Source organism: Hemitrygon akajei, chromosome 23 (genome assembly GCF_048418815.1).
Source record: "Hemitrygon akajei chromosome 23, sHemAka1.3, whole genome shotgun sequence".
NCBI lineage: Eukaryota > Metazoa > Chordata > Chondrichthyes > Myliobatiformes > Dasyatidae > Hemitrygon > Hemitrygon akajei.
In genome coordinates this window covers 6,607,653-6,634,716 of record NC_133146.1, presented here as the reverse complement: position 1 = coordinate 6,634,716, position 27,064 = coordinate 6,607,653, and the positions used below count along the sequence as shown (strand labels likewise).

The 27,064-nt window shown below is 41.5% G+C and overlaps 1 protein-coding gene across 1 annotated transcript in view; it reads right to left on the bottom strand.

The window, feature by feature from the left end:
- Positions 1-27,064, bottom strand: part of LOC140715127 (Fc receptor-like protein 5) — a 47,522-nt gene that overhangs the window by 8,044 nt on the left and 12,414 nt on the right. Inside the window, exons 2-9 of the mRNA XM_073026873.1 lie at positions 26,466-26,759; positions 24,067-24,357; positions 19,543-19,647; positions 14,812-14,869; positions 9,947-10,056; positions 6,336-6,366; positions 4,832-4,938; positions 820-917 (exon numbers count right to left, since the gene is read on the bottom strand). Of these exons, the coding sequence (XP_072882974.1) occupies positions 820-917; positions 4,832-4,938; positions 6,336-6,366; positions 9,947-10,056; positions 14,812-14,869; positions 19,543-19,647; positions 24,067-24,357; positions 26,466-26,759 (1,094 nt within the window). The remainder of the gene's footprint in view (positions 1-819; positions 918-4,831; positions 4,939-6,335; positions 6,367-9,946; positions 10,057-14,811; positions 14,870-19,542; positions 19,648-24,066; positions 24,358-26,465; positions 26,760-27,064) is intronic.

The following is a 27,064-nucleotide window of genomic DNA, read 5'->3' as shown; positions in this document are numbered from 1 at the left end:
TGATGTGTTAATGCATTCTCTTCCCACTGACGCTCTTCAAAATGCTGAGTGCTTCCGGCTTTTCCTGGTTTTATTTGAGTTTTATAATACTTGTGGTATTTTTGATTGTTCATTTACAATTACAGGATAGAATTGTAAAGATCAGTAGCACAGAAACAGCCCTCTTCGCTCACCTCATCTATACTGACTATGATGCCTGACTGCACTAATCCCATTTGTCCATATTAGGTCTGCATCTTTTTATTTGGGTCAGTGTGAACAAAAACTAAATAGTTATTTTATCTCATGTAGTTTATTAGTGTTGTATACTCAGTATAAAATCTCTTGTGAAATATATATGAGGATAAATATCCTCATAAATACGAGGGGTGATTGATATATTTGTGACCTAAGGTAGAAGGAGTCAATTTTAGAAGACCTAACTCATTTATTTTTCAACATAGTCCCCTCCTACATTTACACACTTAGTCCAGCGGTCATGGAACATATGGATCTTGAAAGTGTCCAGAAAGTGTCCACAGATGGGTGATTGATAAGTTCGTGGCCTAAGGTAGAAGGAGATGAGTTATACAGCTCTCATTACATGCACATGCACTTCAACTCATTGTGTGATTATGCAGAAAGTTTGAAGTTAATAACTCATCTCTTTCTACCTTGGGCTACGAACATATCAATCACCCCTCGTAAATAGCTATATTCCTAGTGACTCAACTAATTTTATCCTGGGTTCAAACAACCGGCACACAGCAAAACTATCACTTTCAAGCTCATCAACTGCGCAGCATTGTACATTTAACAGAAAGTTAGTAAAAAGCTTACATCATAGATTTCATCTGGATCTGTTTCCATGGGAGGGCTGGGTATATTCAAGCAGAGGGAAGCAGGAACAGCATATGTTGAATCCAAAGATGCGTTATCTGTAATTAAAAAATGAGCAGCGTTCAGGAAACCTTGTGGCATCCAAAACTTTTGGTTTACAGTTTAATCATTCCCTTGATTACTCATTTGCTTCAACAGTAACATATTCTAGTCACAGTGTCCATCATATACGGAACCTACTTGCAAAGGTTCTTCAACGGAGGCTTCTGATCACTTCCACAGAAACAGGCAAGAGCAGAAACGGGAAGGCCCATTATCTGTTTTAGGAACAGCTTCTACCTGTCCCCCTTCAGATTTCTGAACGGATCTGATCAGACATCATATCATACGTTGTCACACCTTGATCAGTGCTGCATCAAAACCCTAGAATACCTAACCCTACAACCCATTGGAAGTCCGTCTGCACAACTGCAGTGGTTCAAGTTCATCCTCTTCAGGAATGACTGAGAATAGGCAATAAGTGGTAGCCTATATATCTCTACATCCCGGGGGAGAATAAGTTATTCAAGGAAATCAGTTAATGAACTTGCATTGAAGTATTACAAATGCCCTTGGAAAAGTGACTGGCAATTGTATGACTTAAAAATAATTTACAAAGCTAATGAAATGCTGGTTTTAACCTCAAAGGGACAAGACTACACTCCTACTAAAGTCACTATAAATATAATGTTTATAGATATGCAAAGCCTTGGAGAGACCCCATTTGGAGAACTCCAATTTGTACTTCACTCAGTAGCCACTTTATTAGGTACACCAGTACACATATCTAATCAGCCACTCCTGTAGCATCAACTCACTGTATAAAAGCATGCAGACATGGTCAAGAGATTCAGTTGTTCAAACCAACATCAGAATAGAGCAGAAATGTGATCTAAGTGATTTTGACTGTGGAATGATTGTTGGGATGGTTTCAGTAACTCAGAAACTGCTAACCTCCTAGGATTTTCGTGCACAACAGTCTCTAAAGTTTACAGAGAATAGTGTGATAAAACAAAAAACACCAAGTGATTGCCACTTTTGTAGGTGAAAACACCTTTTTAATGAAATGTGTCAGAGAGAATGGCCAGACTGGCTCAAGCTGACAGGAAGGCAACAGTAACTGCTATAATCATATGATGCAACAGTAATTTGTTACAACAATGGTGTGCAGAAGAGCCTTTCTGAATGCACAACACATCGAACCTTGAATTCGATGGGGTACAACAGCAGAAGACAATGAAAATACACTTAGCTACTACTTTATTAGGTACAGGAAGTACAGGAAGTATCTGATGAAAAGATAGAATTTCTTCATGCAACTGGACTGGTTCTTATGTTTTTCAACCTTTTCCAATTATACACGTTATTCGTTTGGTGATTTAAGTTAATATTTGGCATGACTTCCTCAAATACCTGTGCAGATTCTTTCAATTGAGAAACTCAAACCCTTAAAGATTTCTTTCTTTCCTGAGGTATGACTCTGGTCCAACACCTGAGAACCCATACGTTGTGCAGGATTCTTGATATGAAGCTGGCTTTACTGCCCGATCATCACTCCAACCCCACATCAGCAGGGAACAGGAAGGGACATTAACACTGACCCAGGTAACCTACTGAATGTGCAATAACTGGGAATGAATGGGAATGTGCAATAGCTGGGAATGAATGGGAATGTGCAATAACTGGGAAATGGGAATGTGCAATAACTGGGGAAGATTGGGAATGTGCAATAACTGGGGAAGAATGGGAATGTGCAATAACTGGGGAAGAATGGGAATGTGCAATAACTGGGGAAGATTGGGAATGTGCAATAACTGGGGAAGAATGGGAATGTGCAATAACTGGGGAAGGTTGGGAATGTGCAATAACTGGGGAAGATTGGGAATGTGCAATAACTGGGGAAGAATGGGAATGTGCAATAACTGGGGAAGATTGGGAATGTGCAATAACTGGGGAAGAATGGGAATGTGCAATAACTGGGAAATGGGAATGTGCAATAACTGGGGAAGAATGGGAATGTGCAATAACTGGGGAAGATTGGGAATGTGCAATAACTGGGAAATGGGAATGTGCAATAACTGGGGAAGAATGGGAATGTGCAATAACTGGGAAATGGGAATGTGCAATAACTGGGGAAGATTGGGAATGTGCAATAACTGGGGAAGAATGGGAATGTGCAATAACTGGGGAAGATTGGGAATGTGCAATAACTGGGGAAGATTGGGAATGTGCAATAACTGGGGAAGAATGGGAATGTGCAATAACTGGGGAAGATTGGGAATGTGCAATAACTGGGAATGAACGGGAATGTGCAATAACTGGGAAATGGGAATGTGCAATAACTGGGAAATGGGAATGTGCAATAACTGGGGAAGATTGGGAATGTGCAATAACAAGTCCAAACACGATAGAAATATCTGTTGGATCTGCCCTCCTCCACAACAATTTCTGTTGTCACCTCCCATCCTCTTTATCCCCTCACTCCCTGTTGCTTTTCATTCCTTCCCTCTCCATCGGCCCTGTTTCCTCCAGCTCCAGATTCCCACCTTTTTAAAAAATTCTTCCTCTCATGTCTCCTCTCTTTTTTCATGCTCCAATTAACCGTGTTGTCCTCGAACTCAGCAACTGGACACTCTTCAACTCATCAACAAAAAATTGATCATTAATTGACAAAAAAAATTCCTTAAACTGTCTCACTATCTTTAAGACAGCAAATCAGCTTAAGGCTCCACAATGTTAGAATAAAATTACTTATGACTCCTCCAAGTTTTAGTTGCTTCCAATCCTCACATGTCCTTTCATTTTTCAACTAGGAAGACTGAGGAAATCAGAGTAAATCAGAGTTCTCTGCATTACAAATTTAATTTGTAATTTAATCTGCAATTAAAAAAACATCGCCTGTCCATAAATACAAGAGATCCTGCAGATGATGGGAATCTCGGGTAACACACACAAAATGCTGTTGGAACTCAGTAGGTCAGGCAGCATCTATGCAGGGGAATAAACTGTTGATATTTCAGGCTGATATCCTTCATCGTGACTGGAAATGAAGGGGGCAGAAACCAGGAAAAGAAGATGGGGGGAGGGTAAAAGGTACAAGCCAGCAGGTGATGGGTGAAATCAGATGGGTGGTTAAGATTTACTAGAATGTTACCTGGGTTTCAGCACCTAAGTTACAGGGAAAGGCTGAACAAATTAGGTCTTTATTCTTTGGAGCATTGAAGGTTGAGGGGGGGGGGGACTTGATAGAGGTATTTAAAATAATGAGGTGGATAGATAGAGTTGACTTGGATAGGCTTTTTCCATTGAGAGTAGGGGAGATTCAAACAAGAGGACATGATTTGAGAGTTAGGGGGCAAAAGTTTAAGGGCAACACGAGGGGGAATTTCTTTTCTCAGAGAGTGGTAGCTGTGTGGAATGAGCTTCCAGTAGAAGTGGTAGAGGTAGGTTTGGTATTGTCATTTAAGGTAAAATTGGATAAGTATATGGGCAGGAAAGGAATGGAGGGTTATGGGCTGAGTGCGGGCCAGTGGGACTAGGTGAGTGTAAGCGTCGGCACGGACTAGAAGGGCCGAGATGGCCTGTTTCCATGCTGTAATTGTTATATGGTTATATGGTTAGGGGAAGGGTGATGAAGTAGGAAGCTAGGCGGTGATAGGTGAAAGAGGTAAAGGGCTGAAGAAGAACAGGAGAGGGCAGCGGACCATGGAAAAAAGGGAAGAAGGAGTAGCACTGTCTATTTCCCTCCATAGATGCTACCTACTGTGCCGAGTTCCACCAGTATTTTGTGTGTCACTCCGGATTCCCAGCATCTGCTGTCTCGCTTGAGTTTCTAGCTTAAACTATAATAGGATTGGTACTTTCTTCATCTGCCTTTACTTTACAATGTATTTCCGTTTGAGGGATCCCTGAAGCAGTGAGTGAGTGATTAGATAAACTGTTTTTTTCCCTCTCATAAGATGGTCTTGCTTACCTACTTCTTTGATGCATGGCTTGGGCTTTGGTACGACATAGGGTTGTTCGAGGTCACTAGTGTATTTCTGACTTTCGTTCATCCGAAGTACATTGTACTGATAATTCCTGTGTGGAGCAAATGGAGAAACCATGATAAATATTGTAACCAACTGTAAGTAGCCTATTTGGGGGCCAGTGTTTGGAAACATATTGAATATTTAATTAAGGAGCTCAGAGGATACCATGGAGCTGAAGAAAGTTTTGGAAGATATACAGCCATCAATGGCCTATGACCCTCAATGGGACAGCTGCTTATTATCTGAACTGGAGACAACAGTAGTGTTCATAAGCAGTAAAGGACAAGGGTGGGAAGTTAGCAGTGATGTGAACATACTGTCCATGCATGTTGATCATAATCTAATCTCTTTCTCCCTCACTATTGCCCTGCATCCTTGCATCTTGAGCTTTAAGTAGACATGCATGTTGCACGTGCATGTGATGGTCAACGCATTGTTGGCTCTATCCTGCTCCACCTATGTCTGACCCTGCCAGCCTGACTGCTTCTGCAGAGTTGCCAGAGTGAAACAGGACTCCACTCACACTGCTGTTCTTGCTGCCAAGCAACTGAAAAGGTCACGGTTTCTCGCTCTCTTCGAACTTTAAAGGGAAGGGCTGATGCTCGACCTCTGCCCGCTTCTCTTGCTGAGAACCTCAGTCCACCTGCAGCAGCTCAAAACCCAGGCTTGGCTGGTACAACTCCCCCCTCCATTACCACTCTTGATGGTTTCTTGTGTGAAGAGAAAGAGAGGGGAAAGAAAGAAAAGAGGAAAAAAGAGAGAGAAAAATACGAACAAGTACCATTAATGAATAAAGGCTTTCACATCCTCTGGAAATCCTGAGTCACTTTGAAATGTTTTGTTCCACTGCATTCTATTATCTCTCAATAAAAATACTTTACTGACATCTAGTGCTGGTGTTGTGTCATCCGAAGGCCAACAAATACACAGCAGAGCTGCTCAACTTTTTAAAAGCCAGTAAAGTCTTAGCAGTTTCCTACACCACAGTCCTGAACCTGTAATATGGAATTAAATTATGGATTTAACCATACTTTAGAGCTCAATGGTGCTAGGTCAGACAGTGATGGGCCAAATTCATCATTGGTGCAGAGCTATGGAACTTCTTCCTGCTAAACAGCAGGAAGCAGGAACTGAGTCATCTCCGACCTTCCAAGAGTCTTTGTTCTGGCACATATGCTACATTTCACCATCAACTCTGATGCTGGTTACGTACGTGGGGAGCTATGATTGGGAGAGGAGATGTGGGGTGAAAATTTTCCATGTGACATGCCAGGATGTAACCATAAAGGAGACATCGACTGTGCATTAAGAGAATGTAATATAAATTAGTGACAGTACCTGCCACTGATTAACACTATTGCAGGACTTTCCATGTACCAATTTTAATATTGCCATCAGTACTGAATGAGTTTACGAAGGGGCAGACAAGTAACTATAAGAACTTACCAAGACGATGCTTCCATCTTCTCTCGGAGTACTGAAAGCAATAGATTAATATCAGTCAAGCATTACTTCAGTTAACCTCATAGAAGAAAGGTGATGCTATTTCTCAAACACCCACACATCTGCCACAAATGATAGCTGATTGCAATGTTTATTCAGTCCTCCAGTGCCCTGGAGATGATCATCCTCAATGTGTGTGGGTCAGAAAGGTGGAATAAAAACTTGGGGTTTAAATTACTCAATTTGCTATTTTAAATACACTCATTAACATAATCAAGTAAACTGTTTTCTAAGTCTCTTTAGCCTTGTTAATCTTGACACAGTAGCACCATGTGTCAGTCACGTCAAGGACTGTACTGGGACCAGCAATTTGCTAAGTTGATTTCATTATTATGAATGAATTCATTTTTTCCACTGTAGCTATTTCTAAAAGCTATGGTGCAACAAGGAGGGTGTGAAAGAGGTGAGGGCTTTTTTACCAAGCAACACACGCAAAATGCTGCAGGAACTCAGCAGGCCAGGCAGCATCTATAGAAAAAAACGTACAGTCAACGTTTCAGGCTGAAACCCGAAAGCTGAGGAGTAGATTTGAAAGGTGGGGGAGGGGAGAGAGAAACCTCGGCCCCCTCTTCTTCACCACTTCCCATCCCCTTTTTCCTTTCTCACGTTATCTCCTCGCCTGCCTATCACCTCCCTCTGGTGCTCCTCCCCCTTTTCCTTCTTCCACGACCTTCTGTCTCTTTCACCAATCAACTTCCCCGCTCTTTACTGCATCCATCCCTCCCCCTCCAGGTTTCACCAATCACCTGGTGTTTCTCTCTCCCCTCCCCAACCTCTTAAATTTACTCCGCAGCTTTTTCCCTTTGGTCCTGCCAAAGGGTTTTTGACACAACACTTCGACTGTACTCTTTTCCATAGAGGCTGCCTGGCCTGCTGAGTTCCTCCAGCATTATATGTATGCTGCTTGGATTTCCAGCATCTGCAGATTTTCTCTTGTTTGTGAGGGCTTTTTTCCCACTTTGTTATCATAGGTGACTTTATCCACAGATCTATTACTCAAAAGAGCTTCCTGACGTTTTCTTAGATGAGAGAAGTTGAACAAGTGTTGGGTCACAAATGGAGCTGCAGATGAAAGGAGCCCCAGGCATTTTAGGAGCAGCAGGATCAATAGCATCCATCCATTAAATACCATAGCAACAAACAGCAAATGCTGGAGGAACTCAGCAAGTCCAGCAGCTTCTATAGAGAACATATTGTTACCGTATTGGGCCGAGACCCTTCTGAGGTCTAGAAAGGAAGGAGGTAGAATCCATAATAAGGTGGTGTGTGGAGGTGAAGGAGGACAAACTGACAAGTGATAGATGAAAGGTAGGTGGGGGAGGGTTGCAGTAAGAAGCTTGGGGGAGGTGATAGGATGAAGAAGAAGAAATCTGAAAGGAAAGGAGGGTAGAACATGGGAGAAAGGGAAGGAGGAAGGGCACCAGAGGGCTGTGATGGGCAGATGAGAGAAGGGGCAGGCAGGGAGCCAGTATTGGGTATGGAAATATTGTGACTTAGGCACTCCTCTATGAGCTCTGTCTACACTTCTCGCTGCCTCAGTAAAACAGCTAGCACAATCAAAGTTCCCACCACATTTCTCTGTTTTCCCCTCTCCCTTTGGGTAAAGGATACAAAATCCTGAAAGCACATACAACCAGGCTCAAGAACAGCTCTATCTTGTTGTTATCAGATGCTTGAATAGACCTCTTGTATGATCAGACTCTTGACATCACTATCTACCTCATAATGATCTTGCACATTATTGTTTACCTGCACTCCACTTTCTTTCACAAACAAGAGAAAATCTGTAGATGCTGGAAATCCAAGCAACACACACAAAATGCTGAAGCAACTCGGCAGGCCAGGCAGCATCTATGGAAAATGTACAGGCAATGTCTCAACACTCCTGCCAAAGGGTCTCAGCCCAAAATGTCAGCTGTACTTTGTTCCATAGATGCTGCCTGGCCTGCTGAGTTCCTCCAGCATTTTGTGTGTGTTGCCTGCATTTTCTTTGTAGCTGTTACACTTTATTTTGTGGTATTATTGTTTTAACTGGTCCTTCCTCAATGTACTATGAAATGATCTGATCTGTATGAACAGTATGAAAGACAAGCTTTTCACTGTATCTCAACACATGTGACAATAATAACTCTAATTCCAATATCAGACATATTTTGTTGTTCTCCTCAGGGCAAAATTCCTAAATTCCTTAAATATTGAAAGTATAAGGAAATAATGGTCAGAATAGGAGATTTGAGAATGAGATGCCCATAACCCAAGTGCATGTGTGTGGAAAATAAAAGAGAGACCCTTATTCACCCAATAGCTACAAAACAGCTGTAACAGAACACGCAAAATGCTGGAGGAACTCAGCAAGTCAGTCAGCATCTGTGTGGTTTGGTGCAGATTTCCAACATCTATAGTCCATCTTGTGTCTTTAAATTATGGCTGTGACACTTTCCATCGAGACTATTCAGTCATGTACAATAACTGCCAGGGTTAATTACAGGGGACTATTCCTTTCCAGGTATATGTTGTTACAATATACGTAAAATAACATGTCAATGCACTCACATAGATGTCGAGATGTTCATACCTGTATGAGCATGCATTCACACTTATACATTGACATAAATATGTACATTCAACAGCATGTGCACACTCATTCACGCCTGTAGGATATATGAACATTTACGCACCCATGTATACATTGCATAAGCACACCACAGCCATGCATACATTCACAAATGCTCATGTGCATGCACAGCCACACATGCAAAATTAGTTTTTATACCTGTGCCTGTGGAAACACACACACACGTAAATGCTTCCAAGTTGTGCATGTAACATACACACAGAGTGAAAGGTTTTTGATAATAAAATTAGCCCAACAAAGTAGACTTCTCTCATACTGTGGCATTTTTTTTCTTTCTCACAGTACAGTCAGTCCCCAGGTTACATTAAGGGCTCCATTCCTGAAAATTGTTCATAAAACCAAATTGTTCATATGTGAATATTACAATCTGATGCGTAGACTTAGAATGACAAAAATACCTTGGCAGTAGATTGGTAGCAAATTTAATTTTATGTATAATGTTATTTATTAATTATACCTCAAATGAAATTAATTGATTAATTGAATTTCCATTGTAAAGCATCCTCTGTTATTCTATTGCTGAGACTATTAACACCCAATTTTAGCTGATGTTCAATTAAGAATTTCAGGATATTTTAGACTATTATTTAAACTGGGGAAGAAGTATCAAATTATTTTCATGTGCTGATAATATTACTATGTTAATGTACAGCTACAGGTCTAACAGTCCTCAGATTTCTGTACATTTGTACTTTTCATTGCTGTGGGCTATTGACAGGGGAAGAACTAACTCAATTTCTGGTTTGGCAGAAGAACGCTCTGTACCCTTTAAAAATGCAGGGGTGTTTTTTCAAAAGGATGAATAGCAGTCAAACTTATTTTTGATCAGGGAGAATTTACATAAATATCAAATCTCTGCAAGTCAAGCCTTCTGTAACCCAGGGACTGCCTGTATTCAGTACCTTCTTGTTCCCCTTACCTGCTGCCTTTTTAAGGTCCTGAGCTTTATCAATATAGGGCTCAATACTCTTAGTTCCAGTCTTCATGTTTTTTTGGTCTTCATTATTTTGAGATACTTTATGCTGGTTCCTTAATCATTTAAAGAAGTTTATTAATGAGAACAAGGCATTAATTACATTGTGATGTGACAGTACTAGTATTAGACAGTTTGATATAGTGGAGTAGCGTTACATCAAATTACAGCGGAGTGGCTTCTCAACTGAAACAGTTTAGTCACTGTTTTAAAGTAATTACTGTAGTGCAAATTACATACCAATGGGACAAACAGAACTGAAAAGGCATTAATAAAAGAAAACAAAGACTCGACTAGTTGTGACAATATATAAGAGCACAGGATATACACTCCTGTACCTAATGAAGTGGCCACTGAGAGCATGTTTGTAGTTTTCTTCCTCTGTAGCCCATCAACTTCAAAGTTCAACATGTTGTACATTCAGAAATGCTCTTCTGTACACCACTGTTGTAACGCATGGCTATTTGAGTTATTGATACCTTTCTGTCAGCTTGAACCAGTCTAACCATTCTCATTTGTCCGCTCTCATTAACAAGGCATTTTTGTCCACAGAACTGCCTCTCATGAGATTATTTCTTTTGTGTTTCACAGCATTCTCTGTAAATTCTAGACGCTGTTGTGTGTGGAAAAATCTCAGATCTCTCTTTAACAAGGTATTTTCACACACAGAACTGCTGTTCACTGGATTTTTTTTTGTTTTTTTACACCATTCTCTTTAAACTCTAGAGACTGTCATGCATGAAAATCCCAAGGGATCGGCAGTCTCTGAGATACTCAAACCACCCCGTCTGGCACTGATAATTGTTCCACGGTCAAGGTAACTTAGATCACATTTTTCCCCACTCTGATGTTTGGTCTGAACAACAACTGAACCTCTTGACCATGTCTGCATGCTTTTATGCATTGAGTTGCTGCCACGTGATTGGCTGATTGGATATTTGCAGTGAACAGGTATACAGGTGTGCCTAATATAGTGGCCACTGAGTGTATTTAGGCTTTTGGTTGAAGGATCCTTCCGATCATTCAGATAATCAGCGATCCAGAATAAAGGTGGATTCTGACTCCATGTTCATTTAAACTTTCAAACATATACTCCGCCATTTAATTGAAAACTACATGGTTAGCTTTAAACTATGGAGGTTCCAAAGACTTCCATTTTATGGCCTGCTTAGTTATTGCTATGCATGGCTTCCCACCTCCATTTTCTGTGACGTTAATAGCAGCTGCAGCAGGAAATGTATCTGCTCGAGTCCACTCCATCATTCAGTGAGCTCATGGCTGATTCTACACCTATATTGCCCCACCTAAACCTTGTATCTCTTGATTCTCCAAAACTCTATTGGTTTTATACCTGAGACTGATAACTGATCATCTGTCATTCTCTGGAGAAGGGAATTCACAGCCCTCCTCAGGGAAGGAGTTTCTCATCATTTTATTCCTATATGGCCAGTAACTTTTCCTTGGACTGTGGTATCAGACTTTTGAACAGATCTCGCATAGGCTAAAAGAAAAATTGATCTCCCAATCTACCTCGTTGTGGCACTTGCAGTTTATCTACCTGCACTGCACTTTCTCTATAGCTGCAATGCTCTATTCTGCATTCTGTTTTCTTTTTACTACCTCAGTGTAAATATGTACAGCATTATCTGCTGGGATGCTTTTCACTGCATCTTGGTATATGCGACAAAGATACACCTTAGCTTTAGACTCTTCATCTGAGCAATTCTCAGCGACCACCCATAAGACCATAAGACTATTAGGAGCAGAAGTAGGCCATTTGGCCCATCGAGTCTGCTCCGCCATTTAATCACGGCTGATCCAATTCTTCCAGTCATCCCCACTCCCCTGCCTTCTCCCCATACCCTTTGATGCCCTGGCTAATCAAGAACCTATCTATCTCTGCCTTAAATACTGTACACCCAATGACTTGGCCTCCACAGTTGCTCACGACAATGAATTCCACAGATTTACCACCCTCTGACTAAAGTTATTTCTCTGCATCTCTGTTCTAAATGGACGTCCTTCAACCCTGAAGCCGTACCCTGTTCATCCCTTTCAGAATCTTTTATATTTTAATGAGATCACATTTCATTCTTCTCAACAACAATGAGAATAAGACCATACTTTTCACTCTTTCTTTCTGAAATTATCTTCTCATCTGGAATTAATTCTACTTTATATAGATTCCAAGGTAAGTATAATTGATTTTAAGGACCAAGACCAAAGGATGGAGTACTTCAGGTGTGGTTGCACAAAATCCTTATAGAATTGTAAAGATTTCTACTTGTATGCCCTTATCAATGTCTCTTAGGTTTCTGATTAATGATAGAAACATGAAAAGATAGTTAAAACATTGAGAAAACCTACTTTAAAACTGATACGTCCACCAAATATGAATGAGGGAAAGTAAGAAATAAAATGTCTAATTTTTTTTCTTAAAGGGAAGTCAAATCTGGAACTTTCCTCCTCATAAACATTGATGGAGGTTAGTTGATCAGATAACTGAGAGATGTAGGGCATGGGTAAGAAAATAGATTTGAGCTCTAGATCAGGCCTGATATAATCAAATGGCAGAGCAGCTTTGAAAGGCTGATTGGCTTCACCCTGTTCCTAGCGTTCCCAAACGACAAGGGCTAAGATTGGTTGATGGGCTTCCTAGCTCTTGAAAACTGTTGTGAAGGCTCACAGCTTGAGAATGCATTGTTTAACAGCAGGATTGGTGTCAATGAGTTCAGAGGCCCACATGTGCAGTTTGGATTTATGTTTATCCATGAGAGAAGTTCCTACCCTTAGCAGATTATTCATAAAGTATTTGTGTTTCTAACTTTCATCCATTTGCATTCTGTGGACTTTGCAGTTTAAAAAGAGCTGCATGAGCAACTTCACCAAGGATTGTGTAGTTCCTTTGCTTAGAAGCCTTCAGAGAGAGTAATACATGTGAAATCAATCATGAATTCAAAGCTGAAAATGTTAGAAACACTCAGCAGGTTAGGCAGCAAGTAGAACATAGGGTATAGAACAATACAGCACCAGACAGGCCATTCAGTTCAAAATGTTGTGCTGATCTTGATACCATCGATACTGGAGTTCCCCTTCTTATGTACCAGCCTTGTCCCCTCCATTCCCTTCATATTCACGTGTCCATCTAAAAGTTTCTTGTACTCCGCCAAACTACCTTCCATTATTGCCCCTCGTAACCCATTCCTTCAACCTACCATTCTCTGCATTAAAAAAACTTGCCTCTCCTGTCACCTTTAAACTTCCAGCTCTAACTGAAAAGCATGTATTTGACATTCCTGTCATGGGGAAAGGGTTCTGACTGTCTAGCCTCTCATGATCAGGTTACTCCTTGGCATCCAACGTTCCAGGGAAGATAACCCATGTTTGTCCAACATATACTTACAGCTCAAACCCTTCATCCTGGTTAGTTTCTTCTGCACCCTTTACACAGTCTCCACATCCTTTCTATAATGGGCCAAACACAACTACACACAATACTCCAGGTGTGGTCAGACTGAAGTTTTATATACCTACAGCATGACTTCCTTATTCTTGTACTCAACATCCCTACTAATGTGCAGAGAAAAACCCTCCTGAGTATTTCCAGCACTTTATTTTAGAATTTCACTATCTGAAAATTTTGCTTTCAAATGATAAATTTAATGAGTTCCCTTCCTGAAGGGATCTGCAATTTGTTTCACAGTGCTTCATTTATCACCCTCATTCTTAAAATGCTTTTAGCCTGATATAGCAAAGCTCTTCAATCAGCACCAACATCACTTGTGCAAAATTCAAGATTCAATATTGTTTAATGGTCTATACATATAGACCTGATTCTCCAACCTGACATTCACATTTACAGAAGTCACAGGATGCAGCTAAAGGATCATTGCCACTTGCATCGCCCTGTTTCTTGTTCAAGTTGTTTTGGAAGTATTTCCCACATTTTGTAGTGGAAGGATACTGCAAGACCCTACAAAGGATGGTGAAGAGTACTGAGAGAATCATCGAGGTTGATTTTCCACACTTCCAAGACACTTATTAGGAGCACTACGTATGGAGGGCTCTTAGTATTGTCAATAATCCCTCCCATCTGTCCAACAACCTCTTTGACCCCCTAAAATAATGGGATGGGGAGGAGATATGTCTCTACCAAAGAAGGTGTAAGGTGCTCCTTCCCTCCACTAGTCTGCAGGTCACCCTCGGGCAGGGTGTAGCTCCTGATTAACCCCTCCTGATCAGGGTCACATGAAAACACGGGAGCAGGTGGTGGATATCACAAGTCTCGGTTATGTGATCACTGACACCAGGCAGACAATCTCTGAACAGTATTGACAAAGGCTGGGATCACCCATTTTGTAAAGACACATGCGTCATATGACATGGTACATAATGAACAAACAAATCATCAGGCAGGAGGTACTGTAGCATTAAGACAAGGTCTGTCAGGATGGGATGCTGCTTCTTTCTCTCAAGCTGTGAGACTATTGAACTCCCTGCCACTACCCATCTCATCGTCTACGATGTACCACTGGTGCTATTCTGTTTACTGTTTAACTTGTGATGTAATTGCACTTTATTATTTCTTAATTTATTTGTGGTAGTATTACTTTGCGTGTTGTGTGTGAGTTATATGGACCATGTGCACCTTGGTCTGGAGGGACATTCTTTCATTTGGTTGTATACATGTAAATGGTTGAAATGACAATTAACTTGAACCTGAATGTGAACGTGAACTTGAAAACTAGATTATGCTGGATTGTAAGGCGGCATACCTTAAGGATTTTTATGTTTTATTTTTATTCACTTACTGTGAATTGTTTCTGGCCAAGTTGCTTTTACCTCGTGGTTTTGTCTTATTTCTTTTCACTGTACAGAAAAAGAAAGGTTGGAAGTTATTTTAATTATCAAACACACCAATATAAAAAACTGCCTGTACAGTAATCCTCACAAAGAGTAACTAAGAGGCACAAGAAGGGCAGGAGTTAGCTGTTTATGATATAAATGGTATAAGAAGTTACCAAGAGACACAAGAGATAGCAGGTACAGGAATCCGGAGCAACAAACGACCTGTTGGAGGAACTCATTGGGTGGAGCACATCTATGGGAGGCTTTATTGACATTTTGGTTCAAAACCCTGCATTAGGATGAGTATGGAAGAGATGATATGGCTAGGAGTTTGAATTTGAGGAAGCTGGTATATCACCAAAGAATCTTGCAAATTTCCATGGATGTACGGCAAAGGGCATTCTGAGTTGCTGCATCCAAAATGTAATAGGGAGCAGCCTAGTGGTATTGTGAATAAATAGGAGTATCTTCCTAGTTCCAGTAGTTTTAAGAATAGTAAATAGACACTAGTAAAGTGGAAGAAGTCAATGCTGTGGGATAGAAATAAAACAATTTTGGTACACACACCTCTGTAAAGTACTTCGGGAATGTTTTCTATAATGAACACACATTTTTAAGATATTGACTTGTCTGTTTCTTGCACCTTTAGCTACATTATCTCTTCCTAGGGAGAAGTGTGCATAGAAGCCTGGACTTTATGCGCCAGTTTTAAAAAGCAAGCAGGGTCTGTCGGGACTTGACTGCGGAAAAGGGGCTGGCTAGGGTTATCAGTGGCAAGGGCCAAAAAAAAAAAGACGACAGGCCACCGTTGGAATGGCCATTTTGTGAATGGACAGTGTTAGAATGGTCAGGCTTGGGCAAGGACAAGCATAGGCTAGTTTGAGAAGTCAGAGGCATAACAAGTGTAGACAGGAAGGTAGTTCAGGCTCTTCCTGTGGGATATAGGATTACAGTCTATCTACTGGTCTCCACGACGATTACATCTGCAGGAAATGCACCCAGCTTCAGCTCCTGACTGACCATGTTAAGGAACTGGAAGTGTAGCCGGATGCACTCAGGATCATCCAGGAGGCTGAAAACTTCATAGGTGAATCTCTTACTGAGGTGGTCACACTCAGTGTGCAGGCTTCAAATAGTAGACGGAGAGGTAGGGGGAGTGAGCAGTCAGTGCAGGGTTCCCTGTGGACACTCTGCTCAGCAACAAGTATACCCTCTTGGATATTGCTGGGGGGGGGGGGGGGGAATGACCTGTCAGGGCACAGAAGCAGTGGACAGGCCATTCACACTGTGGCCAGCTCTAAGGCTCATCGGGGAGGATAAAGTCAGGCAGAGCGGTAGTGATTAGTGAGTCCTCAGTTAGCGAGATGGACAGGAGATTCTGCGGCCATGAAAGAGAAGCCGGGATGGTGTGTTGCCTCACAGGTGCTTGGGCCCAGAATGTCCCAGAGTGGCTGTAGAAGATTCTCAAGAGAGAGCATAAACAGCCAGAAATCACGTTGCATATTGGCACCAATGACACAGGTAAAAAGGGGGAAGAGGCCAGCATAGTGAGTATAGGGATTTAGGGAAAAGGTTCCAAGGTAGTAACCCCTGGATTACTCTCACTGTCACGTGCTAGTCAAGGCAGGAATAAAATGATGGTACAGATGAATAAGTGGCTGAGGAAGTGTTGCAGGGGGCAAGGCTTCACATTTCTGGATCACTGGGATCTCTTCTGAATGCTAAAAACTATCATAAGTAGATAAAAACTGAAATATGAAGGTAAGATGGCCAAAATATCAAAGAGGATACTGAAAGGTTTTTCAGATCTATAAAGAGTAAAAGAGAGTCAGGAGCGGATATCGGATCATTGGAATATGTTGTGGGAGAGGTAATAATGAAGGACAAAGAAATGGCAGATGAGCACTTAATAAATGGAGGACACTAGCAGTATGCAAGAAACCTAAGAGTTTCAGGAGTAGAAGTGGGTGTAGTTGCTATTACTAAGGAGAAAGTGCTTGGGAAGCTGAAAGGCCTGAAGGTAGATAAGTCACGTGGACCAGATGAACTGCACCCGAGGGTTCTGAAAGAGGTAGATTATGGATGCATTATTAATGATCTTTCAAGAATCAATTGATTCTGACAAGGTTCTGGGGGACTGGAAAGTTGCATATCTACTCTTCAAGAAGGAGGCAGAAGAAAGTAAATTATAGGCCAGTTAGCCTGACCTCAGTGGTTGGGAAGATGCTGGAGTTGATTGTTAAGGAGGAGGTTCATGATACTTGGAAGTACGTGAATAAATAGGCCAAAGTCAGCATGGTTTACTTGAGAGAAAATTTTGCTTGATAAATCTGTTGGAATTCTTTGAGGAATTAATAAGCAGGATAGACAAAGGAGAATCGGTGGATGTTGTGTACTTGGATTTTCAGAAGGCGTTTGACAAGGTATTACACATGAGGCTGTTTAACAAAATAAGAGCCCAGGGTAATACAGGAAAATTACTGGCACGGATAGAGCATTCCCCAAAAGGTGGGGAAAAAAATGCATCATTTTCTGACTGGTTGCCGGTGACTATTGGCATTCTGCAATGATAGGTTTTGGGTCTGCTCTTTTTAAGTTGTATGCCAATGATTTGGAATTGATGGCTAAGTTTGTGGACAACACAAAGGCAGCTTTGCGGAAATAAAGAGGCTACAGAAAGACTTGTGGCAGGAGGCAAAGCAGTAGCAGATTGAATGCAAAGTCGAGAATAAAGTGGTCATGCGCTTTGTTGGAAGGAATAAATTGTGGACTATTCTCTAAACAGGATGAAAAATCAAAAATCTAAGGTGCAAAAGGACTTTGGAATCCTCATGCAGCATTCCCTAAAGGTAAACTTATAGGTTGAGCCAGTGGTGAGGAAGGCAAATGTAAAGTTAGCATTCATTTCAAGAGGACAAGAATAATGAAAAACATGGATGAAATGCTGAGGCTTCATAAAGTACTGACGAGGCCTCACTTAGAGTATTAAGAGCAGCTTTGGGCTCCATATCTAAGAAAGGATGTGCTAAGATTGGAGACGGTTCAAAGGAGGTTCATGAAAATGATTCCTGCAATGAAGGGTTAATGCATGAAGAGCATTTGATGGCTGTACTCTCTGGAATTGAGAAGAATGTGGGGGGAATCTCAATAAAACATATGGAATGTTGAAGGGACTAGTGGATATGGAGAGGATGTTTCCTATAGTGGGAGAGTCTAGGACCAGAGGATATAACCTCAGAATAGAGGGACACCCATTTAAAATGGAGATGAGGAGGAATTTATTTAGCCAGAGGATGGTGAATCTCTGGAATTTGTTACCACAGGTTGTGGAGGCCAGGTCACTGGATGTATTTAGGTGGAGTTTGATAGGTTCTTGATTAGTCAGGGGTGAAAAATTATGGGAAGAAGGCAGAAGAATGGGGCTGAGAGGGAAATGGATCAGCCCTGATTAAATGGTGAAGCAGAATCAATGGACCGAGTACCCTAATTCTACTTCTATGCCTTATGGTCCTAGGGTCTTAAGTTTATTGTCAAAGTATATAAATGGGTGGCACGGTAGCGTAGTGGTTAGCACAATGCTTTACAGTACAGGCGACCCAGGTTCAATCCCCGCCACTGACCCCAAAGAGTTCTCGCTGTGATCATGTGGGTTTCTTCCCACAATCCAAAGACGTACCAGTTGGTAGGTTAATTGGTCACTGTAAGTTGTCACGTGATTGGGCTAGGATTTAATCGGGGATTGCTGGGCAGCATGGCTCGAAGGGCCAGAAGGGCCTGTTCCATACTGTATCTCAATTTTAAAATAATCAAACTCAATTTCTTGCATGCATTCACATTAGGTATGAAGAAACACAACAGAATCAATGAAAAACAGACAAACTCTGCAAATACAGAAAAACTAATAATAATAGATAAGTGATAGATAATACTGAGAACATGAGTTGCAGAGTCCTTGAAAGTGAGTCCATAGGATGTAGCATCAGTTCAGATTTAAGGTGAGTGAAGTTATCCACTTTGGTCCCAATGCCTGATGGTTGAAGGGTAATAAGTGCTCCTGAACCTGGTGGTTGTGGGACCTAAGGCTCCTGTACCTGCTTCCTTCTTTCAACAGTGAGGTGATGGAATGGTCTGCCAGTTAATAGAGTGTTTGTTCCAGTAGAATAGGTGAGATTCTATTGCAACCATCTGTGATGTAGTGGTGTGTGATTGTGACGTGGGCAAGGAAAGCCATGCTTTCTCACAGCATTTACTGAACATGGTCTGAAGAATTGTAGTGGTGGGTTTTGCTCTCTGGGATTAGCTGAAAACCTCTGACACTCCTAATCCTTTCTGCCATAATTCACAGAGCCACAGGTTTATTACACTACCAGCAGAAAGTGAGGTTGTTTGTGGCATCTGTTGCAAGTGCAACTCTTTCTACAAGCAACGTGCAGGGATCAATTCATCCATAATTGTTTAGCGTTATCCCTGACTGTAGCTAGTCATTGGGGAATGAAATGATGGTCAAAGTCTGTCTGTTTTCTGTACACAACAAAATCTTTGAGGTGATTCAGTGCTTTAGAAATTGCATCTTTCAGTGATTTTGTTTTGCTGGGCCATTAATTATAGAAAAGAGAAGAAAATCCGCTTTGAACATTTCATTTGAACTGCAGATACCAATCTGAGCAAGCCAACAGATGGTGCTGTTGACATACCTTTGAAAAACAGAAACAGCATCCCTGTCACGAACAGAATGAGCAAACTGATTCCAACTCCGCTGGCACTGTGGACCAGTATCTGTGAATCCCAAGCTGAATGCCCTGGCAAGGATTAAATAACACAAGCAAATTAGAGGAACCACTGGTAAGCTGCTCATAAGGAATGTATAATGTACGATTTTGCGAGGCTAATACCATCCCAATGTTAGTGAAACTCAATTGAAAACTGAAGTAGGTAGAAACACTTCACTGGCCATGCCTCTGGACATGGGATCTGATAAGCATTAATGAAGACAAAATCTCTCCTCACAACTTCGAAGGTCACTCGGCCCACTGAGGCACTACACAGTGGGGCAGCCATTAGTGCAACATTTTGTAGCACCGGCTGGGAGATCTCAGCTCAAGTCCCATTGCTGTCTGTTAGGAGTTTGAACGTTTCCCCTGGGAGTGGATGGGGTTCCTCTGGGTGCTCTGCGTTCCTCCCAGGAAAGGATATGGAGTGAGGGCAGGAGGTCAGGTCTGAGAGGGAAAGCGATGGGCCATGATGAAATGGCAGAGCAGACTCGATGGGACAAGTGGCCTAATTCTGCTCCTATATCTTATGGTTGTATATTCCAAAGGTGTACAGTTAGCGTTACTAGGTTGCGGGTATGCTACGTTGGTGCTGGAAGCAGGCTGCCCAGCGCATACTTCACTCATCTGATTTGATGCAAGTGATGAATTTCACCATATGTTCCAATGTACATATGATAATTAAAGCTAATCTTTAAATCTCCCTTCCCCACTATTCCCCCAGTAAGCTCTCTCCCTCTCACACTCCCTCACTAAGTCTCCCACCTGCTTGAGAGACAATTATAATGGTCAATTAACTTATCAACATGCACAGATTTAGGATGTGACAGGAAACCAGAGTGCCTCAGAGGTAACTTCGGTAGTAATTCTATCTACAAGTTTTCAGATGACACCACCTTAGTCGCTCGAATAGCAAGAAACTATGAGTCAGAGTACAGGAGGGAAATAGTGACATGGTGTAATGACAACTTTTCTCTCAATGTCAGAAAAACAAAAGAGCTAATCAGTGAGTGCACAGGCATCCTGTTCACGTCAATGCTGCTGAGGTCAAGAGGGCTGAAAACTTCAAGTTTCTAGCAATGAACATCACCAATATCCTGTCCTGATCCAACCACATAGATGTCATGGCAACAGTATACCAGCACCTCTACTTCCTCAGGCCATCATCATGCACTACAGAATGCATCCTATCTGACTGAAGCACAGCTTGGGTTGGACACTGTTCTGCCTGTGAGCACAAGAATTTGCAGAGAGTGGTAGGCACAGTTCAGCACTTCATGGAAACCATTCTCCCTGCATGAATTCTGTGGCCTTAGTCAAGCAGCCAACATAATTAAGACAGCACACCGTGAACATTCTCTTTTCTGTCCCCCCCCCCCGCCCCCCCTTTGGTCAGAAGATACAAAAGCCTGTATCACCAGGCTCAAGGACAGCTTCTATCCCACTCCTATAAGACTTTTGAATAATCCCCTGATATGATAAGATGGACTCTTGACCTCATATTCAACTGCGTTATGATCTTGCACCTTACCGTCCATCTGCACTGCACTTTCCCTGTACTGTAACATTTTATTCTGCACTTGTTTTACCTTGTACTGCCTCAATGCAGTGTTGTAATGAAATGATCAGTATCAATGGCACACAGAACAAACTACTTTGGAACATGTGACAACAATAAACTGACATTCCAATTTACCACAGGTCAGGATTGTCCTGAAGTTATGAGGCCCCAACTTTATTTGCTAAGCTACAGTGGAATCTTATAAAATGCTTGGAACATCTGCTGAGGGAGATACCTGGTTAACAAGTTAAGTCATCAGTTCTTTCATCAGTTGAGCTTTTCCAGCATTTTCTGCTTTCATTTCTGTCAACATATCAATTGTGGCCCTGTGAGCAACATCCCTGCCTCAGACGGCTATGGGTTTGAATCCCGCTCCAGATTCCGGGCTGACTTTCCAGTATAATGGGTTCTCCACTGTTTGTCAGAAGTGATGTTAAACCTTTCCTGCTCATTAAGGTAGATTGTAGCTCTGTACTGTAGCAAGTGGTTATTCTGAAACTATTGCCAATTCCTCAGCTGAAATTTAGTCAAAATCTAATTACTCTGCACAAACTGAGGCTACTTTTCTGTATCCTAATGGAGTGTCTCAGTCTGAAACGTTGACCCTTCATTCAGGATTTAAGATCCAAGATGCAAGGTTGTTTCATGTCATTTCCAGCACACAAGTGTAAAGGAGAATGAAATAATAGTTACCCTGGATCCAATGCAGCACAAAAAAATGCACAATAAGATAAAGAACACAATAATAATTAAAAAACACGTTAAACAGTTACTTTCAAAGTTTAAAGTAAATGTTATTATCAAGGTACACATATATCACCATATGCAACCCTGAAATTCATTTTCTTGTGGGCATACTCAATGTCTATAACAGAATTAATAAAGGACCACACAACTAGGGTGTTCAACAAAAGTGCAGAAGATAACAGACTGTGCAAAAACAGAAAGAAAAAAAAGCAATACATATCAAGAAAATGAGATGAAGAGTCCTTGAAAGTGAGTCCATAGCTTGTGGGAATATTTCAGTGATGGGGCAAGTGAATTTGGGTGAAATTATCCCTTTGGTTCAAGAGCCTTTTGGCTGAGGGGTAGTAACTGTTTCTGAACCTGGTGGTGTGAGTCCTGAGGCTCTTATACCTTCTTACTGATGGTAGCAACGAGAAAAGAGCTGGTCCTGAGTGGTGGGGTCCCTGATGATGGATGCTGCTTTCCTATAACAATTTCATGTAAATGAGCTCAATGGTGGGGAGGGCTTTATCCATGATGGACAGGGCCACATCCAATACTTTTTGTAGGATTTTCCATTCAAGGGCCTTGGTGTTTCCATACTTGGCTGTGATGTAGACAGTTAATAGACTCTCCACCACTCATCTATAGAAATTTGCCAAAGTGCTAGATGTCATGCCAAATCTCCACAAACTCCTAAGGAAGTAGAGGCGCTGTTGTGCTTTCTTTGTAATTGCACTTATGTGCTGGGCCCAGGGCAAGTCTTCCCAAATAATAACACTTAGGAACTTAAAAGTTGCTAACCTTCTCCACCTTTGACACTCTGATATGGACTGGCTCATGGACCTCAAGCAGTAAAGCTTCATCCAGTAGCCCACACTTCTACACCCCCAACCACCACTACTTTATCATTTCCTGTCAGTCACTTTATGTACAGACACACCTGTGCCTATAGACAGTTTATGGATATTCAATCATCAATATATATATAAACCGTCTTTTGTATTTATATTTATCATGTTGTGTACTTTAGCTTACTGTGTTTTTTTATGCTGCATCAAATCTGGAGTAACAATTATTTTGTCCTCTTTTACACTCGTGTATTGGAAAGTACATGAAAGAATCTTGACATCTTGACAACACAATTCCTTGCGTTTAAAATGGAGTACTATGTCACCAGTGGTAGCACACTTTGGAAGAGATGCAAGACTGGCATTTCTATTGCATCTTTCATGACTGAATACAGCTGATAAGGTCCTTTAGAAGAGAGGGGTGAGGGTGAGATACAGAGAGAGGGTAAGAGAGGGAAGTTAAGTTACTGTAGTGACGTGTGAAGTGTGGCTGTCAGTTTGGGTACAGGACACTCCCACAAAGAGCAGCATGATAATGATCAAACTATCTGTTACAGTGAAATTGATAAAGGCATTGATATTATCAGGACACCAAGGAAAGCACACTTGCTGTGTTTTGAAATATTACCGGGGATTCAATGACCCAAATCCCTGGTCTTCAATCAGAACCACTGAAGTTTTCCATCTGATTCCCGATCTCTGTATTTCTGTCATAGACTCTGTGTTGTAGTTTACACTACGGTGCATTACATTCTAATTGTATAGAAAATTAACAGGGGAAAGATAACTCATCCAGGTTGACCACAATTATTAACAAACAGATTCATCAATCTGTTGCTTCTCTCTCCCCACCCCCCACCCCAAGTAATTTAACAGCTATCACCTTCACTGAGACAGTAAATGCAGGGCTTTAATCTGTTGTGTTGGCCAGTAATAGGCTCTGCTAAATTCACTCTTAAAATATCTTTGTTAGGTATGGTGTGGAGTGTAAATGAGAGAGACAGGAAGGGGGAAGAGAGCGAGCAAGGGGTGAGAGATGGGGGGGAAGAAGGGGAGAGAGAGAAGGATGGGGAGAGAGGGGTGAGAGAAGGGGAGGGGGGAGGGATAGGTGTAGGGAGGGGGGAGGAAGGAGAGGGAGAGATAACTAACCTGCCATGTTCTTCCTTTTTATGATGTTAACTGGGCTTCTAGATGCACCACCCACAGGCATAAATACGATTTGACTGATGGGTATATGGGCTGTTGAGGAATGCCTACCGGGGGGTTAGAATCCTAAACACAAACCTTTCTTGTCTCAGAAGATGCACTCACCCATCAATGACAGTTCAACCTCATCACTCCACATCTCAAACAAGCGTCCTTTCACGTTGTTGATGGTGCCGCACTCATAGGCAACACTTTGGTTCTCTGCTAAGCCGGGAAGAGTAAGGTTCTGGAGGCCTTCATTGTATCTGCTGGATTGCAAGGGTATCTTGTCTTTCTTCCATCTGTACTGAATGCCCTGTGGGATTCCGGGCACTGTGCAAAATAAGTGAACAGGCTGCCCTAATTCGATGGCATCTGCTGGAGGTTCCACAACAATGATCGGCTTGGGAGGGCGTTCTGATATGGAAAGGGAAAACAATTAGTGTGAAAAACATAGCATTAGTGTGTAGATCAACCCCATACCATTTTATTAATGAGGTAACTGAGATAGTTGATGAAGCAATGAGATCTGTATGAAGTTTCAGTAGGGATTCGATGTATTCACATATGGAAGGCTGGATGGTATAATTGAGGACTAATGCATTAAAGAATCAGGAACAGGAAAGTGGCTTAAAGACAGACAGAAGAGAGAGTATCTGTAACCCAGTCTGTGTGGAGGATGACAGAAGGTGATGTTCCGTTGGTGTCAGTGCTGGGACCACTGTTTTTATTGATAACTGTACCAATTGCTTAGACAAGGTGTGCAGAGCAACATGCCTAAGTCTGTGGATGACACTAAGTTTGGCAAATACTGAGCAGGATGGTGATAACTACATAGTGATATAGATGAACTGGTTGGCTGGGTAAAAAGGCAACAGATGAAAATTAATGCAGAGAGAATCACTGTCTTATATGCTGTGAAATTTATTGTTTTGCCACAGTACAGAGCAAAGACATAAAACTATTATAAATGACAAGACAAATAATAGTGCAAAGGAAAGGAATAACAAGGTAGTGTTCATAGACTGTTCAGAAATGTGATGGGGAGGGGAAGATGCAGTTCTGAATTGTTTAATGTGCCTCTCCTCCCCAGTGGTGCTGATGAGAAGCCTGCAAGTTCCAGAGGGTGAGGGGCTTTAATGATAACCTTAGAGAAGTGTAAGGTACATTTTGACTTGTGGAGTAAAGAGAGATTGTATGAACCACATGACGCAAGGTGCGAATGAATCGAGCGTGAAGGTGAGTATGTTTTTGAAAGTGGCAGGGCATGTTGAGAGTATGTTGATAACGCAGATAGGATTGTAGTATTTACAAACCAAGGCACTGAGTTCATCACTGAGCTGCATGCAGTTTTTTTTAACAACAAGGCTTGCCTGTAATCATATTGCAGTAAAATTCCCAAAGATATGTCAGTGGAGCACAATCAAAGAAAATTTGACATTTACTAATAATTGATAAATTGGTTTAATGTTGTCACATTAAGTGTGGTACCATTTAAATCTTGACTTGCATACAATTCATACAGATCCATTCATTACAACAATGCATTGAGATAGTAAAATATAAAACAGCAACAGAATGCAGAATAAAGTGATTAAGTTACAGAGAAAGTCTAGTGTAGATAGACATTAAGGTGCAATTTCATAACATGGCAGATTGTGAGATCAAGATTGGGCCTTTACATGCCAAACCTTTAGTGGGTTTTAAGGGATATCTTAAAAGAGGAGGGAAAGGCAGAGGAGTGGAGTCATAAAAACTAGTAAATTACAGAAAGCTGTAATTGGCCAAATGCCAGTGTTTCTAAGACTGGCAGCTCTGGAGGAAGTTATTGATATAGGGAAGGTTGAGGCTCTCAACCCCCTCTATACCCCTACAGCTATCAGGCTCCTGAACTGGCATGGGGAACTTCATTCACCTCTACTTCGAGCCTATAGACATTCTCAAAGATTCTTTAAAACTCATGTTCTCAGCATTATTTTTATTTACACAAATTGTCTTCGTTTGCATATTGGTTGTCAGTCTTTCCATGTATAGGTTTTCATAAAATTCCATTGTATTCTTTTTTCCTTGTAAATGTCTGTAAGAAAATTAATCTCAAGGTAATATATAGCACGGTTGATAATGAATTTACTTTGAACTTTAAGGCTTTGAAAGTAAATGGTGCTTGATGGTCAGCACAGACTTGGTGGGCTGAAGGGCCTATTTTCTGTACTATATTTCGCATTGACTCCATGCCTAGACTTTTACATTGAGATAATCAGTGCCTGTGGACCATTGGTGAACAGGGCATGGCCTTGTTAGGGCACAAGCAGTAGAGTTTTGGTGACCTTGAGTTTACAGGGACTGCAAGGTATGAGGATGAGCAGGAGGGAATTTAAATAGCCAAGATGTGAAGAAGCAAAGACAAGGATGTAAACAACAGCTGGCTTGAAGCAGTCATGAAGAGAAGGTGATTATAAAATACACACCCTTTATGCCCATTATAACATTACTAATGTGAGTTACTTTCTTTTGATAGGTTGTACCTGTTACAATGACTTCAACTAAATCACTCCGTTCCTTCAGCTTCTTCCCATTGGCAGTGTTGAGTGCTGCGCAATGATAAAATCCACTGTCCCTGACTTTAGTGCTTTCCATGGAAAAGTTCATCCCTGTCTGTATTTTCCGGACTGTGCGGATGTCTGTCGGTTTGTGTTTGTACCAATAATATTCGATGGGTGGAGATCCGTGAGCCGATCGGCATTGTAGGTGGAAAGGGTCCCCCAACAGCAGCACAAGCAGCCCAGGTACCTTGGTCACCACTGGCTTGGAAACTGGAACTTCAAAAACACAACAAACAGTTATAAGCGACATAATTATTAGAGCCCTGTACTCTCTAGATGCTTGCAAAATGGATTCATTGAGGGATTTCTGAGGCTATAAGACAATAACAGATAGGAGCAGAATTAGCCCATTTGACCTGCCATTTGATTATGGCTGATTTACTCTTTGTCTCAACCCCATTTGCCTGCCTTCTCCAGCAGCCTTTGACACCCTTATTAATCAAGAATTTATCAACCTCTGCTTTAGGCAACTTGAATTCTGATCATCCAGCTGCTTCTGAAGAGAAAGAAGATTTGCATTT